A 15398-nucleotide genomic window follows, 5' to 3' on the forward strand; every position below is an offset into this window, starting at 1 on the left:
TTGAAGCATTGGGCGTGATGTTCCGTCTGTACCCGCCTTCTCACTACACCGGTAGTGCCAAAGAAATTCACTTTCAGAGTTCTTTTTACAGCTAGGCTAGTTATATGGGTTATGTCCATCAGTAAAAGAGAATACTAAACCCGCTTGTTGTGAGAGAAATGGCAGTCACAGCGGATCACATTCGCGAAAAGTTGATCGCAGAAATTGGTGCTGTACATGTGGTATGTTTAATCAACAGTTAAATACCATTTTCATGGAACGTTAAGCTAACGTGAAGATGTTTTCATGTGCAAGTTAGATCATGTGTTTCCACACTCATATCCACACAATGACGTTGATTATACTGCAGGAGTTACATATGTGCATTTACAAATCCTTGTGTCTGTCTTAGGAAGTAGAAGACACATCTCCAAACCGATGTGCTACTAGTTTTAAGGTCCTGGTTGTGTCCCCTGAATTTGAAGGCAAACCCCTTTTGCAAAGGCACAGGTAAGATGACAAAGCTGAGAACATTCATTTAGGAGAGTGCCGGGTCTAGAATGCATCATTGTCCTTGTGACAGTGCATAAAATGTGGACAATGTATATTGTTCAGAAGGCCTAATGACTCAGATGTTCAGAGAGAATTCCAGCATTCTGAAAAAATCTGTTGAAGCCCAAAGTGTAGGTGGAAGGTAAACTTACAAACCAGTAATAGCTCAAAGGGTAACTGAATTAAGTGTTTTTCAGCATAGTTAAAATATCCATCTGATGTATTTTGTTGTTTCTATGTTGATGTTATTTTGTTAAAATTGTGTCAAGATAAATGTGCCTAGAGCACTCTTACTGTAAAGGTATCTCGTTAAGTTACAAATACACTAGGAATTGTTAAAGAATTGCTGCTTTATTTGCCATTTAAGTAGATACATTCACAGCCACGGTTGGAAATATACCTCAAGAAAATATCCACTGTCTGCTCAGTATCTAAATTCATAGAAAGTAGCATATAAAAATAATGATGTGAATGGCTAAAAGGCCTATTGTGTATATATTGTGCTCATATATGTGAAAGAATATTGTCTGGAGGAAGAGTGTGGCTAAAAAGGCAAGTTGTTGTGGACCGGAGATTAGTAGATGAAATGACAATGCATGCATGTTGAAAGATATATATATATATTTTATTGTTTAGACTGGTGAATAGCTGCCTTGCTGATGAGCTGAAGGAGATCCATGCCTTCGAGCAGAAGACCTTGACACCAGAGCAGTGGGAAAAGCAGCAACAGCAGTGACACACAAACTCAGAAACATTTAGCAATACACAATGTGACATATGCCCTTTTATGTTCTAATGTTCTTATTTTAATTTTCACTATGCAACCTTGAAAACATAGTTTAAGTTACTTGAACCACACTCCTTCTTTATTATTGTTACACCTAAATATAATATTACTGACAATAAAGAAGTATCATGACCTTATGTAATGACTGACTATTTTAGTCTCTTTGGGGCAGAGCAAGCAGTTCAGTGTTCAACTGAACAGAGATTTTTTTCTGTATTTAAAAACAAATGTAGATCACATTTGAGTTACTGTTACTGTTCTATCAGCTCAAACCAATTTTCTTTTGAGTTTGTATTTTAAAAGTTAAACGATAGGCTGTAGCTCCCACTCACATGTTCCTCTCTGCCCATCAACAAATGCAGGAATCCGATCACGTGATTCGCGAAGCAGCGGATCTGAGCTGAAACTTTAGCACTAAGCGTTAGCTCATTGAAAATAGCAAAGCCAAAAATATCGGATTTTTCACACGGTCTACATCTCTGTCTGACCACAAGAGGACACACTCCTTTATAACCACACAGTTTTAAGTTAATTATAATGGGATGGTGACGGTGGAGTGGGATTTGACATTGGTGACCATGTGGTGCCACCTGGGCGACACGTCATCAGTTGTGTGTCCTGGCATTCCTCGGATGTTTCGGCCATTTCCTCACAAGACACCCTCTGCCTGTGTTGGCCCACCACAGGCTGATCAAACCTGGGTGTGTGTCGCCTGGCGGCACCACCCGCTCATCTAGCAGCCCACATCGTGTCCCTGCGCTTGAGCTACAACCAGTGGCTGCTTTGCTCAGCTGCCACGGACAGTTCTTTTATTGCCCTCCGTTGGGCCTGCCCTCTGATGCCAACTTCCTTCAGCAGTCCTGTGGTACTTCTGAACACAAATCCTCTGCAGCCCACCTTCCATGGGACAACAGGTTGGGAATTTGGAGGAATGGCATTGGTGGTTTCCCTTTGTTCCTCACGTTTGGCAGATAAGCATTTCAGCCCCTGGTTGTGGTGCCAAGTGTACCTTCCTTGAATCAGGCTGGTCTTACAACCCTCCAAGAAGTGCTTGAGGCTTGCAGGGACTGCACACAGGGGACAGGCTGGTTCCTCTCCATACCAGAGGTGTAAGTTGGTTGGAGAGGGCAGGACATCATATGTGGCCCTGATGATGAAACTACGCCTGTTATCCTCCATGCTCCACAGCTCATCCCATGTTATTCTCCTCCTCAACCCCTTCCCACCTCATCCATTGGCCTCTCTGTGCTTGGGAAACTGCTTTGGCACACCTGGTTGCTTCCTCCTGATGGCGAACCTCCTCCACTACCATGTGTTGTTGTTCGCTTGGATTGGCCATTTGCCATGTGGGTGTTGTTGCTTGCATGCCGAGACCACTCCTGCCATGCTGGACATGCCCTACTATATTCCTACTATACACTCGTGACGGAGTGTTTTTTTCAATAGCGCTGAAATAAATGCTCCGGTTTAAAATAAATTCTCCCGTCAAAATTTAGAAATATTTTTAACAATTTATTCTGGGTCCGGATGGGATGGCATTTGGGTCCGTATCCAGTTAATCAGGAATGAGATTGGGTCCGGACAGGACTGCGTTCGGGTCCGGATCCGGACCGCGGTCCGCCTGTTGGTGACCTCTGACATACATTATTATGTATTATATGTATGAAACAGTAACAGTACAGTGTAGCTCAGTATGGTATAATTGATTTAATTTTATGGTTGAAATATATGAAAACCACCTATTGTGTGTTGGAGAGCTCCCCCTGGTGGTTTCGAAACAGCTCTGACCCACTGAGGCATGGACTTCACATGATTGCTGAAGGAATCCTGTGGTACTTGGCACCAAGATGTTTGAAGCAGACCCTGTAAGTTGTGAGGTAGGGCCTCCATAGATGGGTGGGGCCACCTTGGGTTCCTGGAAAGATGCTCCATTAATCTAACTTCATTCATTTACTTCCAGAGCACCCATATGAAAGGGTTATGTTGTCTATAAGAGAATTTTTTTAAACTAATTCTGCCCCTATATATACATATTTTATAATATATGCTCCTGTTCACATATTTGCTTTAGTAACATGTACCATGTGTTTTAAGCAATATTGTTATATATGAAATATATGTGCTTGTTCAGTAATAGCAACTTGTTTATTTATTTAAATATTGTACACGCCAAGTCTTATATGATTCTAACTGGGTTTTTGGAACCTTTTGCATATGGGTTATGACATTATTGCGCAGAAACTACATGAGGTTCCCAACTGCGTTCATGATTCACCGAGAACTGCTGTCATCCCCCTTTAAGAATGGTTCACATGGCTGAATAACTCAGAGGGTTTTAGTTTCAAGTGCTTCATTACACACTCCAGGTTCATAGTCTTGTAGGCTGCTTACAGTTAATACGACCTAAGCCAGAGGGAGTGCGATGCATTGCCTTGGTAGGTTTTGGTCTGAGCTGATTGACACTAGACCGACACGAGATAGGCGTGCTCGGTGGAACGTGAACGCACGGGGGAGTTTTTGCAGGAAGAGAGCCCCGCGCGCCCGCTGTAGGAGAGCGTTCCGACCAGTGACGGTTCTGACTCCCCGGCAGAATCCTACTCCCCTCGCGTGCACGCGCATATAGGCGCTTCAGATGATAATCTGAATGTTTCTATGCACAAATAAGGACTAATTTTTAATGATCTACCACAGGAAACGATGCAGCATTGTCTATATCCAAATAAAGACACTGGTTCGCTGGTGTTAAATGTTTTAAATAAAATGTAATGTACGAGATTGGTTGTTACCGTAGCACTCAGGAGTAGCGAATGCCTTTCAAACGTCGTTACTGATAACCGTGCATCTTATATATCTTAATGACAACCTGACTTATTTTATTTTTAATAAGATAAAATATAAAATAGACAAATATTACCTAAATATATCTTATTATGTAGCTAGGACAAACCTAGAGTGCTCAGTGAACTAAGTTATAATCACAGTACTCGCGCCCACCCCGATTAACAGGGGAATATACATTTGGCAATAACAGAACATCTGACAAAGTTATACCCCCCTCATGATCTCAGGTTCGCAGTGTCATCTCTTTTGTTTTGGTGACTTATCTGCATGTGTAGGTCATACCATGTAAAGCACATGTCTCTATGTTCAATAGAGGCGGGTTTAGTATGGGGAGTATAATTTTGGCAGTACTCTTACAATGCCTGCCGAAATCCTACCTCCCTCATGATCTGAGGTTTGCAGTGTCTGACTGATATGTCTTTTGTTTTGGTGACTTATCTGCATGTGTAGGTCATACCATGTAAACCACATGTCTCTATGTTCAACAGGGGCTGGGCTAGTAAGGGGAGTATATTTTTGGCAGTACCAATAGACAGAGGCGGTCTTTGCATAGAGGCATTGCTAGGCAATTGCCTTGGGCCCCTCCCACTGCAGCCCACTGTATGGGCCCCCTGACTAGCTAACTTATTTCTCGCATATTAATGTTGATGGGCCCCCTAGCTAAATTCGCCTTGAGCCCCCAAATTGCTAAGTCCGCCACTGCCAATAGAATACCTGCCGAAATTATACGGCTCATACTTTTTTTTTTGGCCCACCTCCACCCCCTCCATCTTTGGAGGACAACTTTGTTTTTACATAAACATCAAATGAAAACAATAATATATAATACAGTACAACTGTATCCACACAGGAGAGGAGAGAAAGGAGGGGGAGAGAAAGGAAAAAGGGAAAAGAAATAAATGCACAGAATGCACTTAATAGCGAGGATAGAAAACTGCAACATTCCCCCATGAGGCCAGAGGCAGGCAGAGAAAGACCAGGGAATCCTGCCTGTCCACACCCCCCACAGGAGCAGTGGAGACCCAGGGCCGCACTTGACTGGACTGGATTCCTGCTGTTCACACTAGAGCTACATACATGATCTTAGTGCAGCTTTCGACACAATTGATCATAGGATCTTGCTAGAAAGGTTAGAACGCTGGGTTGGAGTCTCAGGCACAGCCCTTTCATGGTTTCAGTCTTACTTAACAAATCGCTATCAGTTTGTAGAGCTCAATAATATTTCATCCAAACGTACAATGGTTAAATATGGGGTCCCGCAAGGCTCCATCTTAGGACCACTATTATTTACATTATATATGCTACCATTGGGCACAGTTATAAACAAACATGGTGTCAATTTTCACTGCTATGCGGATGACACTCAACTTTACATATCAGCCAAACCCGATGACAAACTCAGTTTAGGAAAAATTGAGGCCTGTGTAAGAGATATTAAATGCTGGATGTCTCTAAACTTCCTACAATTAAATGAGGACAAAACAGAAGTTCTCCTTGTGGGCCCTAAGGCCGCAAAACAGAAAATTCCAAATTTAATGCTTAATCTTGCAGACTATCCCATTACACCTGGCACAGTAGCCAAAAACCTAGGCATCATACTCAACTCTGACCTATCATTTGATAAATATATAGATAATATTACTAGGATAGCTTTTCTACATCTCCGCAATATTGCCAAATTAAGAAATGCATTATCACAGGATGATGCAGAAAAATTGGTGCACGCCTTTGTTAGCTCTAGACTAGACTACTGCAATTCACTACTGTCAGGATGTTCAAATAGGAATCTAAATAAACTTCAAATAGTTCAAAATGCCGCAGCTAGAGTTCTGACCAGAACTAGAAAATTTCAGCATATTAGACCAGTCCTATCAGCCCTGCATTGGCTCCCAGTTAAATATCGTATTGATTTTAAAATTCTATTATTAGCATATAAAGCACTACACGGGCTTGCTCCTGAATACCTCCAGGAACTTATTTCCTACTATGAACCCCCACGTCAACTAAGATCACAGGGTGCTGGTCTGTTATTAGTTCCACAAATTAACAAGGTAACAGCAGGGGGAAGAGCCTTTTCTTATAAGGCCCCCCAGCTTTGGAATAATCTTCCTAAATGTGTCCGGGACTCTGACACAGTCACAATCTTTAAATCTAGGTTGAAAACCCACTTATTTAGTCTAGCGTTTGATAATTAATATCCCCCTTAGATAAAGGTACAGATCCAGGGGTTCATAGACGAAGGGTTTTATGGTAGACTGGGGTGCTGGTGCTGTCATCCTGTCACTGCTCGTGGCCACTCAAGTTTGTTGACAGTGCAGTGGACGGATGCCATTGTCTCAGAATGCCCCCAAGCCTATGTTACCTTCTGGTTCTGCCTTTTTTAGCTAGGCTGTAAGAATTTAACTTAGTGCCGGAGTTGCTGCCACACTCCAGAAATGTTTATAATTTTACCTGTCCTGTACATGTCCTCATACAGAGCTAATTTTCCCTGTTTCATTTCTCCACATGGCTGCCCGCCTGCTTGAGGAATAATGAGATGAGGAGAGACAAGCGATCCATCCTGGGCCGGCCACCTCCTGCCTAACCGGATGCCTACACCATGATGGACATTATTACATCTTTTATATTCTGTCTAAATGGACATTATTGCATCTTTTACATTCTGTCTATATTGTTGTTGTTGTCATGGTGACCGGTGTCGGCCAGAGGAGGATGGGCTCCCCCCCTGAGTCTTGGTTCCTCTCAAGGTTTCTTCCTCATGCAAAAAACTAGGGAGTTTTTCCTTGCCACTGTCGCCTTTGGCTTGCTCACTGGGGGCTAGGACTCGGCACTTGTAAAGCTGCTTTGTGACAACAACTGTTGTAAAAAGCGCTATATAAATAAAATTTGATTTGATTTGATTTGATACATAGAATGATAATCAAGACACTGGTCCCCTCACACACTGTTCACTGGATAACACTCAATAACACCACTAAAGTCACTAGACCATTAAACTGAAGGAAGAGACCCACAGAGAAATAACCAAAATCAAACTAACATATTAAATGTTCTTCTTACAGGCCCAAGACTCTGCCTAACTAAATTAGTCTCTATAACGAATGTATGAATACATTTCTCTCTTCACAATGTGACAGAAATTGTTTATTTACTTTCATGTCAAAGCCAAACCAATATGCCTGGTATATTAGTGGAGCTCTTTAGAATGAATACATTTGTTTTACAAAATAAAAATGAAAATTAAAATTATGATCTCATTTCATATTTACTTAAAAATGTTTTGCTGCACTCAAATTTAATGAATAAATATAAAACCTGATGTCAAGTTAGGGATCTTTCCCTGATTCAAGTACTTGATAGTCAACTGGCGCCATCTGATGGATCAATCATAGTTTTTCAACTCCTGAATTCCTTTATGAAGGCTCCTTGTCCCTGTACACACCTGCCTGTTTGAGGAAGGTACATACACCGCCTACATTATTAGGGATGCCATCAGACTCCCCTCCATTACACACCCCTACCTGAAGTGAATCTCACATTGACATCTGGTCCTCTCATTTCACATATGAGTGTTGCTTGATTTCTGAGTGGATATAAAGTGTTCTCAGCTGCAGGCTTCTTTTAGCGTAAAGATTACCTGTGTGATTTAAACTCAGTGAGTGGTTGTCACGCCCTCGGTACCTGTTTCCATTTCCCATTAGTCACATGCTCCCAACCGACCTGTCACTCCATCACTCTCAACCAATCAGGGCCAACTCCTGTTTTCCTCCATGATTAATGGAGAGACTACACATGCTCCTAATTATAAGTATCTATTTAACCTGTCTGCATTCACATACTCATTATGAAAAACTGTCATGTCTCCTTCATGCATACTGATGTTGGACTTTGGTTGGTTTGGTGTCATTTGCATTTATTCATAATTTGTTTATTCTGTACACACATTATTATAAATGTAAATTATGAAGTTAGTGAAGAACTTGGCAGCAAACAACATGATTAATTTACATAATTCAAACATGGTTTATTAGTCATCATTGAAGAAGGGTAAAGAATCTCCAAAATCTAGAAGATGTAATGGAGAAGAAGGAACGTTTAGTCAGGGTGATATAGTCATCACAGCAGAGGTTAGAAAACAGGAAGACAAATTAAATGGAGGATAAATCCATGAACCAAACACCAAAAAAGTTCTTCAGAAACCAGGAAATGGAAAAGAGTGTCACAGTTCACCCATGACCTCCACGTCCATCTTCACACAGCTGGTCAATGAAGTCAGATAGTAATAATAATGAAATGTGCCATATTTTGTCAATTGTGATTTTTACACCCCAATCGAAATTTGTCCTCCGCTTTTAACCCATCTGTGCAGTCAGAACACACACACACACTAGTGATTACTAGGGGCTGTGGATCACACGTGCCCAGAGCGGTGGCAGCCCTAGCCCGGCGCCCGGGGAGCAGTTGGGGTTAGGTGCCTTGCTCAAGGGCACCTCAGTCATGGCCTGTCTGGGAATCGAGCCCACGACCCTCCGGTCACAAGTCCAGTTCCCTAACCGCCAGGCCATGACTGCCCCGCTTAATGCTTTACAGTATAAATAAAAAGAAACATAAAAAGGAGATAAGACAAAAAGAAAATGTTAAAGAAATTAAGGATAAAATATTAAAATAACATAAAATGTACAAAAGTAAAGTAAACAATATAATAAAAAAGTAAAGTAAATAAGATAATTAAAGATAATAATATTAGATAGTAGGAGCTCTCATGACAGGAGGTGATCAAAGATGGCCACTGGGGCAGTGTGATCTGAGTGTATTTTCATGTCCAGCACACTCTCACTCCTGTCAGGCAGTGGAGGTCTTTGGCTCCTCCCATCTTCTACCGGTACTACAGGAGTTTGGCTCCTTCCACCTCCCACCAGTAATAGAGGGGTTTGGCTCCTCCCACTTTCCTCCAGCTCTGCAGGGCCTGTGCCGCTCCCACTTTCTACAGCAGTGGAGGGCTGTTGCTTTTCTGACCCTCTCTTGCAGGTCTGGAAGCCCACTGCCCTTTTCTCCTCCCACTTTCTCCATAGAGACCTCCCACACCTGTCTCTTCTGCTCCTGTTTAAAAATGCCTTAATTACTTCAAACTATAATGGTATAATGGATTTAAGTGGTATTAATTCTGTAGAATGACAATGTCTGTAAAGTGTTTATATAAGACACACTTACGGATAGAGCTAAACACGTTTCCATGTCGCCTCTACTTCCTTGTGCTTTTCTCCGTCTTCGTGTTGAGCCAACCAATCAGCCTTCTCCACTTGCTCTTGACTTTGGGCCCATCACCTTTAGCAGTTGTGGGCTGAGCCTCCATGCTCTGCCCCTTTGGCCCACTAGAGGTCTGACGCTTAACAAGTGCACTGCAGTGTTGAACTCCATCCAATGAAGAGGCATGGCTGATAACGGTTTTCTGCTGATCTCTCTTAGGGGTAAATAAGGTCAGTCTCTCTCCCCCCATGGGTGGCTCTGTTTCCTCTTTTATTGTCGGGAGTCCGTGTTTCCACTTTCTCTTCTTTGCCTTCAATTCAGCTATTATTATTTCTTCTTCATTTTCTCGAAGTATGTCCATATATTTTTGATGCAAATCATTTTTCTGTTTCTCCAGAAACTTCTCCCATCTTTTGTCCAGTTTTGTGCTAGTTCTTTCTTTTATCTTGTCAATCCTTCTCATGATTTTTTGCGTTTTCCAATGATTCTCAAGCCATTTATCGCCTCTGAACTTCTCAAGTTCAAAATACAACCTTTCTCTTTCATTGGCCAGTTTTCTTTCTTTAAATATTGCCTGCATTCTGGCCCTCAGTCTCTCCATCTTTGTAACAACAGTTTTCTGCTCTCTCTCGCTCTGCCTCTCTCCCCAAATGGGTTGTTTTCTTTCCTCTTTTATTTTCTGGAGTTCCACATCTATGTCTTTTAGCGCTGTCTCCTTTACCTTCAATTCATCAGATGTTGTTATTTCTTCTTGAATTATCTCCAAATATTTTTGCAACAAATCATCGTTCTTTTTCTTTTGAAACTTCTCCCGTCTTTTATCCATTTTTCTTCCTTCCTCGTCTTTTTCCTTTTCCATCCTTCTCTGCATTTCACTTATTTCCTGTTCAATCTCAACCCATCTCTCGTGTTTGATGTTCGCAACTACATGGTGCAACCTTTTTCTTTCATAGGCCATCTTTTCTTTATATATTTCCCGCGTCATTCTGGCCTTCAGGTTTTTCAACTTTGTCAGTCTCTCCATCTCTGTAACAAACAGGCACTAGCGTTAGTGTTAAGATCTGTTACTTTCTTTTCCTGATCTACAAAAGGGATCGGCCTCTTTTGGGTTCTGCCCTATGCTACTAACTGTTCTGGCTGTGTCTGCCACTCTCTCTCTCACAGTACTGCCTCAACACCTAATACATAATAAAACATGTAACAAATAGTTTAACATCACACACATTGGCACACTTGAACATCACCCATCCCCCCCCCTCTCTCTCGCCACTGACCTGAGCGGTGTCAGTGAGGGCAGCCCTGTTCTTAATCACAATTTATACAACAATTAGTTCGGATCTCACAATCTGATTTGTTGGGGTGTTCTAACCGGCACAATTCTCACACTAAATCTGTGTTAGTGATGGGCAAAACTGTTCTTTTAGATGAACTGAATCATTAGGATCAGTTCACTAAAAAGATTCGTTCAAAAGATTCGTTCACCGAATCGTTCACAGTGCATGGCAGGACTCCGACACACCTAATGACGTAATCGCGGTGGCTCCGCCCGTGCGCGAGGGCCTCGCGCGCTGTCGCTTCGCGAAGTCGTGCACCTCTCGAAGTTTGTAAACTTCGCGCGCGCCGCGTTTCAGCGCAATGAACAAAGTCATGTTTGCCGGGTTCATACACCTGCACTTGTACGTCACTTTAAAGGTCCATGTCTATATTTCCCAGCACGTTAAACTTAATTAAGTTAAATACATATACTCAAAATTATTCGAAAGAATTCGCTTTTTTATACATACCTCTGCAATAATCTTCGTAGCTGAAGTCTGTAATGCTGTTGTAAATAAATCTTGTAACTGTATCCAAAACCGATAACTGTTCTCCTGTCTGTATCCCACAAATGACGTTCTCAGCGCGAGTTTATATACAGTTGCCGCTTTGTGACGTCATGCTAATAAAACAAGATTTGCTCTGGTAAATAGTAGCGAACCGTGACCATTATACCTGGGACCATTATTACGTGTTCCTCGGGAGCGGAATATGTATACAACGCGCACGAGGGCATCAAAGGAATGGATCGAAACTAGCTAGCGGTGGTACGCTAACGACAGCTAGCGCTGCCACAGCAGGCGGAAATTATCATACAGTTAAGCCTAAGCGGGAAGATATGATTGGTCAATTTTATTTGAAACTGGTATTTCGCTGGTCCTCTGTAAACGAACAGCGGGCATCACAGTCCTGATAGGGGGAGACTCAAACCTTTCTTCTTGTATATTCTGCATCCGCAAATTCTCTTAAAAGGGCAATATCTTTAAAAACATTCTCCTAAAACATTCTCCAAGTCTCCTAAAACATTTTATGGATGTTAGATTTTACATACATGTGTTTCTGAGGTAAGAATCTCATCGTAAATCATATGTATAGAATATGAACATTATAAATAAAAGGAAAACTTATACGTTAAAATGTTCATTGCCTTATCTAATTTTACAAGTGATTATATGATGTACCCAGCATCAAACTTGTCCACAAAGCTGCCTGGGGCAAGAAGTAAGTAGCTGAATAAGGGATGAATGTGCTGTAATAGTGCACATTAGGGTGCCCTTCCAGGTCTAGTGGTGCACTCTCAATTACCTTCTGGAAAGGTCTCTGGAACGGTCCCACAGTGGCGGGGGGGGGGGGGGTGTCAAATAAAATTAGACTTTTATTTGTCACATTCTCTAAACGTGAGTTTTCAATGGAAAAAAGTCACGCAGCCAACTGATATAATTCATATCCAATATACAGTCATGTCCTTCAGTTAACTTCTGTTTACCCTCCACTGTCTGCAGGCCTTGTTGCATATATTTTGCAATTAGTAAATCAATATAGGCCTACAATTAAGTGTGTTGTCATTACATGAATGCAGATGGGCATTTTTCACAGGTAATGGGGAACTTCCCGTTTCTTCTTTCACAAACGAATGCGTTAATTTATGTTGCCTAACAAAACCTACACAACAGAAAACTTTCAGCTTAACACATAGATTTGCAAACTCTACCTTAATTATTTGTATGTGATCATTCTCACGTTATCTATCATTGATTTGGGCTAGAGCGACTAGTTTATCAGGTGACCAGTCGGCTAAAAATGCTTAGTAGTTTGGTGTATGAGACATTTTACTGCACAAGAAAATGATTTCACGTTGGGCTTAGAGGGCAAACGGTACGATTTGACTTGATGTGTATGTAACCTGGCTGGTGGGGCACGGGAGAAGAAGTCTATCTGTGAGTGTGCGTGCTGTGCTGAAGACGCTTCCTTCCACTCGCTGAACTGAGCTGCTACTGCAGCGCATCTGGTGTGACAAGAGAGGTCGGGTGTGTGCGAAGTGGTGGCGCATTTCAGGGCATTGTTTTTAATGGCTCAGGTTTTCAAAAGATCATTTCAAACCGACCTCAGTAAAATGATAATAATAATAATAATTAAAAAAACGAAGTTTCAAAAGGGCAGAGTTGGTGGTGCTTTGCACCACCTGATGTCTATGTGTGCACGTGAGGTCCCAGATAGCAGAATAGTCTGAGCTGGATCCGGGTTTTCGCTGCCAAATCCAGGCAAAAGTCACATCTGTTTAGCGGATTTGGCCCAGCTCCACACCGGATTTTGGTTATGGTTCTGTGTAAAGGATGGGGGCCAATCTTCTCTGTGGCCAGGTTGGGCCCTTGGGGGCCCTTCCAGGGGAGCTCTAGGAACCAAATTTGGGGTGCCCAATTTCATTCGAGACATCCCCAGGGTTCCTGGGTGCCCGCTTCACCCTAAACCCAGAATCTACCCAAATCTTGTACCATGTGACCTCTTTGGCAAGGAGGCGGGACTGTGTTGGTAGAGAGGCGGGACAATGGTGACAGAGGGTGGGACATGTCTTGCATGTTGAGTAGCCATGTGCTTTACAATTTGCAAGTCAAATAGCTATGTGCTATGCACAACAAATGTTGTAAACTATTGAATTTCATCATATTTATTATTTTTCTTTTTATCATATGTTGATATTATTTATATATTTTTTATCATAATTTAGGAATTTCGGTTATAATTTATTTATCTATTTTTATCATCTTTTATATTGTCATTCTCTATCCTATGTTGTTAACTATTGAATTAAATTATTTTTATCACGATTTAGGAATTTCGGTTATAATTTCAACAATTTTTATCATCTTGATATTGTTGTAATTCTCTTGAATATATAATTATGTCACAATTTTTGTAAAATGCAAATAAAAATGTTTATAAATTGTGGAAACGGCCAATTGTGTGAACAGTGTTTTTTTAATCAACAATAAATATCAGAATAAATAAACTTTTAAATAAATCAGTGCCAATCAATGCTTATAATATAAAACAGTGCTTACTTAAGTGCTCATTCACATAAAACTATACATACATATAGAAACATTTTTACATAAACTATTTACAAAACGGCAGGCAGGTGTTTGGATCACTGACCCTGTCCAGCACCTCCTCTCTTCATCTCCTCTTCATCTCCTCTTCATCTCCTCCATCCACTGCTCCACTGTCATCCCCGCTGCAGTGGCGCACAAGTGCACCCCACAAAAGTGGCTGTGGCCAAACTGTAGTTTTTGGCTGGCCACATTGTTTGCATGTATATTGTTCATGCTTGGGCCGCTTCGTGGGGACGGGCTGTCCATCAGCAGCAGGGGCAGCAGCAGCAGCGCCCTCTGCCTTCTTCTTCCTCCACCACGCTGTGGTCCGGGGCACTTTGGGCCCAGGCTGTGTGGTGGGGGCAGTGGCAGTGGCGGGGGTGGCAGAAGCTGGAGCAGCTGTGGTGTCGTCGGAGGTGAGAGGAGGGTGGCCTCGGACGCGCTGGGAAGCCTGTCCGGAAGCGTCCGCCTGGATGTTAAAGTCATAGTCTGGGTGGATGTGCGTGGGACGCTCCGGGAGCTAGCTCAGCGCGGGAGGGAGGGGTTCCGAGGCCACCGTGGGAGTGCTGGACTGGCCAACGCTCAGGCGCAGAACGTCCTGTTCCTGCTTCTTTTTCCTGGCGTTGTACCTGTAACAGAAATGCAACACAGCCGATCAGTAATCAGCCTGTATAGCTCACAGTGTCAATGAGATCAATTTCAAACCAAAAAGACTTAAAGGTGTCTGAAGTCTGAAGTCCCTTAAGCGTCTCAGATGGAAGAGACGTTGACGATCCTTCTTTGCCACGACGTTGGCATGACATGTCAACACGATGTGGACCCCAAGGTACTTAAAACTGTCCACTCTTTCCACCATGGTCCCATTGATGGCCACAGGATGGTAGTTCCTCGCCTGCTTCTTCCTGTAGTCCACTATCAGCTCCTTTGTTTTGCTGACGTTGAGGAGGAGGTTATTTCCCTGGCACCAGTCCTCCAGGTGTTTAATTTCCTCCAGGTAGGTCGTCTCGTCGTCACCGGTGATCATACCCATCACGACGGCGTCGTCAGCAAATTTGATTATGGTGTTGGTGCTGGTAGTGGCCACACAGTCATGTGTACAGCAGGGGGCTCAGAACACAGCCCTGGGGGGCTCAGAACACAGCCCTGGGGGGCTCCAGTGTTGAGGGTGAGTGAGGGTGAGACATGTTTTCCCACCCGTACTGTTTGTGGTCTGTCTGTGAGGAAGTTGGAGATCCAGTGGCACAGAGATGAGTGAAGTCCTAGATCCTCCAACTTCGCTGTGAGTTTGGAGGGGATAATTGTGTTAAATGCTGAGCTGTAGTCAACAAACAGCATTCTAACATAATTCCCCCTCCCAGTGTCCAGGTGTGAGAGTAATGTGTGCAGCAGGTGAGAGATGGCATCCTCTGCAGAGTGGTTATGACGGTATGCAAACTGCAGAGGATCCATGGAGACTGGCAGTGAAGAGGTGATGAAGTCTCTGATCAGTTTCTTAAAGCACTTCATCATTACGGGTGTCAGAGCTACAGGGCGATAGTCATTGTGGCAGGTTGGCTGGGGTTTTTTCGGCACGGGGACGATAACGAATG

General features: G+C 42.7%; 1 protein-coding gene and 1 long non-coding RNA gene across 2 annotated transcripts; one reads left to right on the plus strand and one right to left on the minus strand.

Annotated features, from left to right (window-relative positions):
• The first annotated feature begins 36 nt into the window (after positions 1–36).
• On the plus strand, positions 37–1455 carry LOC143475008 (bolA-like protein 2). Its single transcript, XM_076972709.1, has 3 exons — positions 37–221; positions 392–489; positions 1168–1455. Exons 1-3 carry the CDS (start codon positions 159–161, stop codon positions 1265–1267), a joined length of 261 nt encoding a protein of 86 aa, XP_076828824.1. The 5' UTR covers positions 37–158; the 3' UTR covers positions 1268–1455.
• Positions 1456–8747: 7292 nt separating this feature from the next.
• LOC143475737 (uncharacterized) lies at positions 8748–11300 on the minus strand. Its single transcript, XR_013121106.1, has 3 exons — positions 11191–11300; positions 9371–10432; positions 8748–9259 (listed from the first exon to the last, which is right to left on the minus strand). It is a non-coding gene; the product is annotated as an uncharacterized LOC143475737 (long non-coding RNA).
• Positions 11301–15398: the final 4098 nt, after the last annotated feature.

The sequence above is a fragment of the Brachyhypopomus gauderio genome, chromosome 14 (genome assembly GCF_052324685.1).
Source record: "Brachyhypopomus gauderio isolate BG-103 chromosome 14, BGAUD_0.2, whole genome shotgun sequence".
NCBI lineage: Eukaryota > Metazoa > Chordata > Actinopteri > Gymnotiformes > Hypopomidae > Brachyhypopomus > Brachyhypopomus gauderio.

Coding starts and splice junctions, on each gene's coding strand:
- LOC143475008 (XM_076972709.1), top strand. CDS start 159: ATGGCAGTCACAGCGGATCACATTCGCGAAAAGTTGATCGCAGAAATT. Junction 222..391: donor AAATTGGTGCTGTACATGTG/GTATGTTTAATC, acceptor TGTCTGTCTTAG/GAAGTAGAAGACACATCTCC. Junction 490..1,167: donor CCCCTTTTGCAAAGGCACAG/GTAAGATGACAA, acceptor TTTATTGTTTAG/ACTGGTGAATAGCTGCCTTG.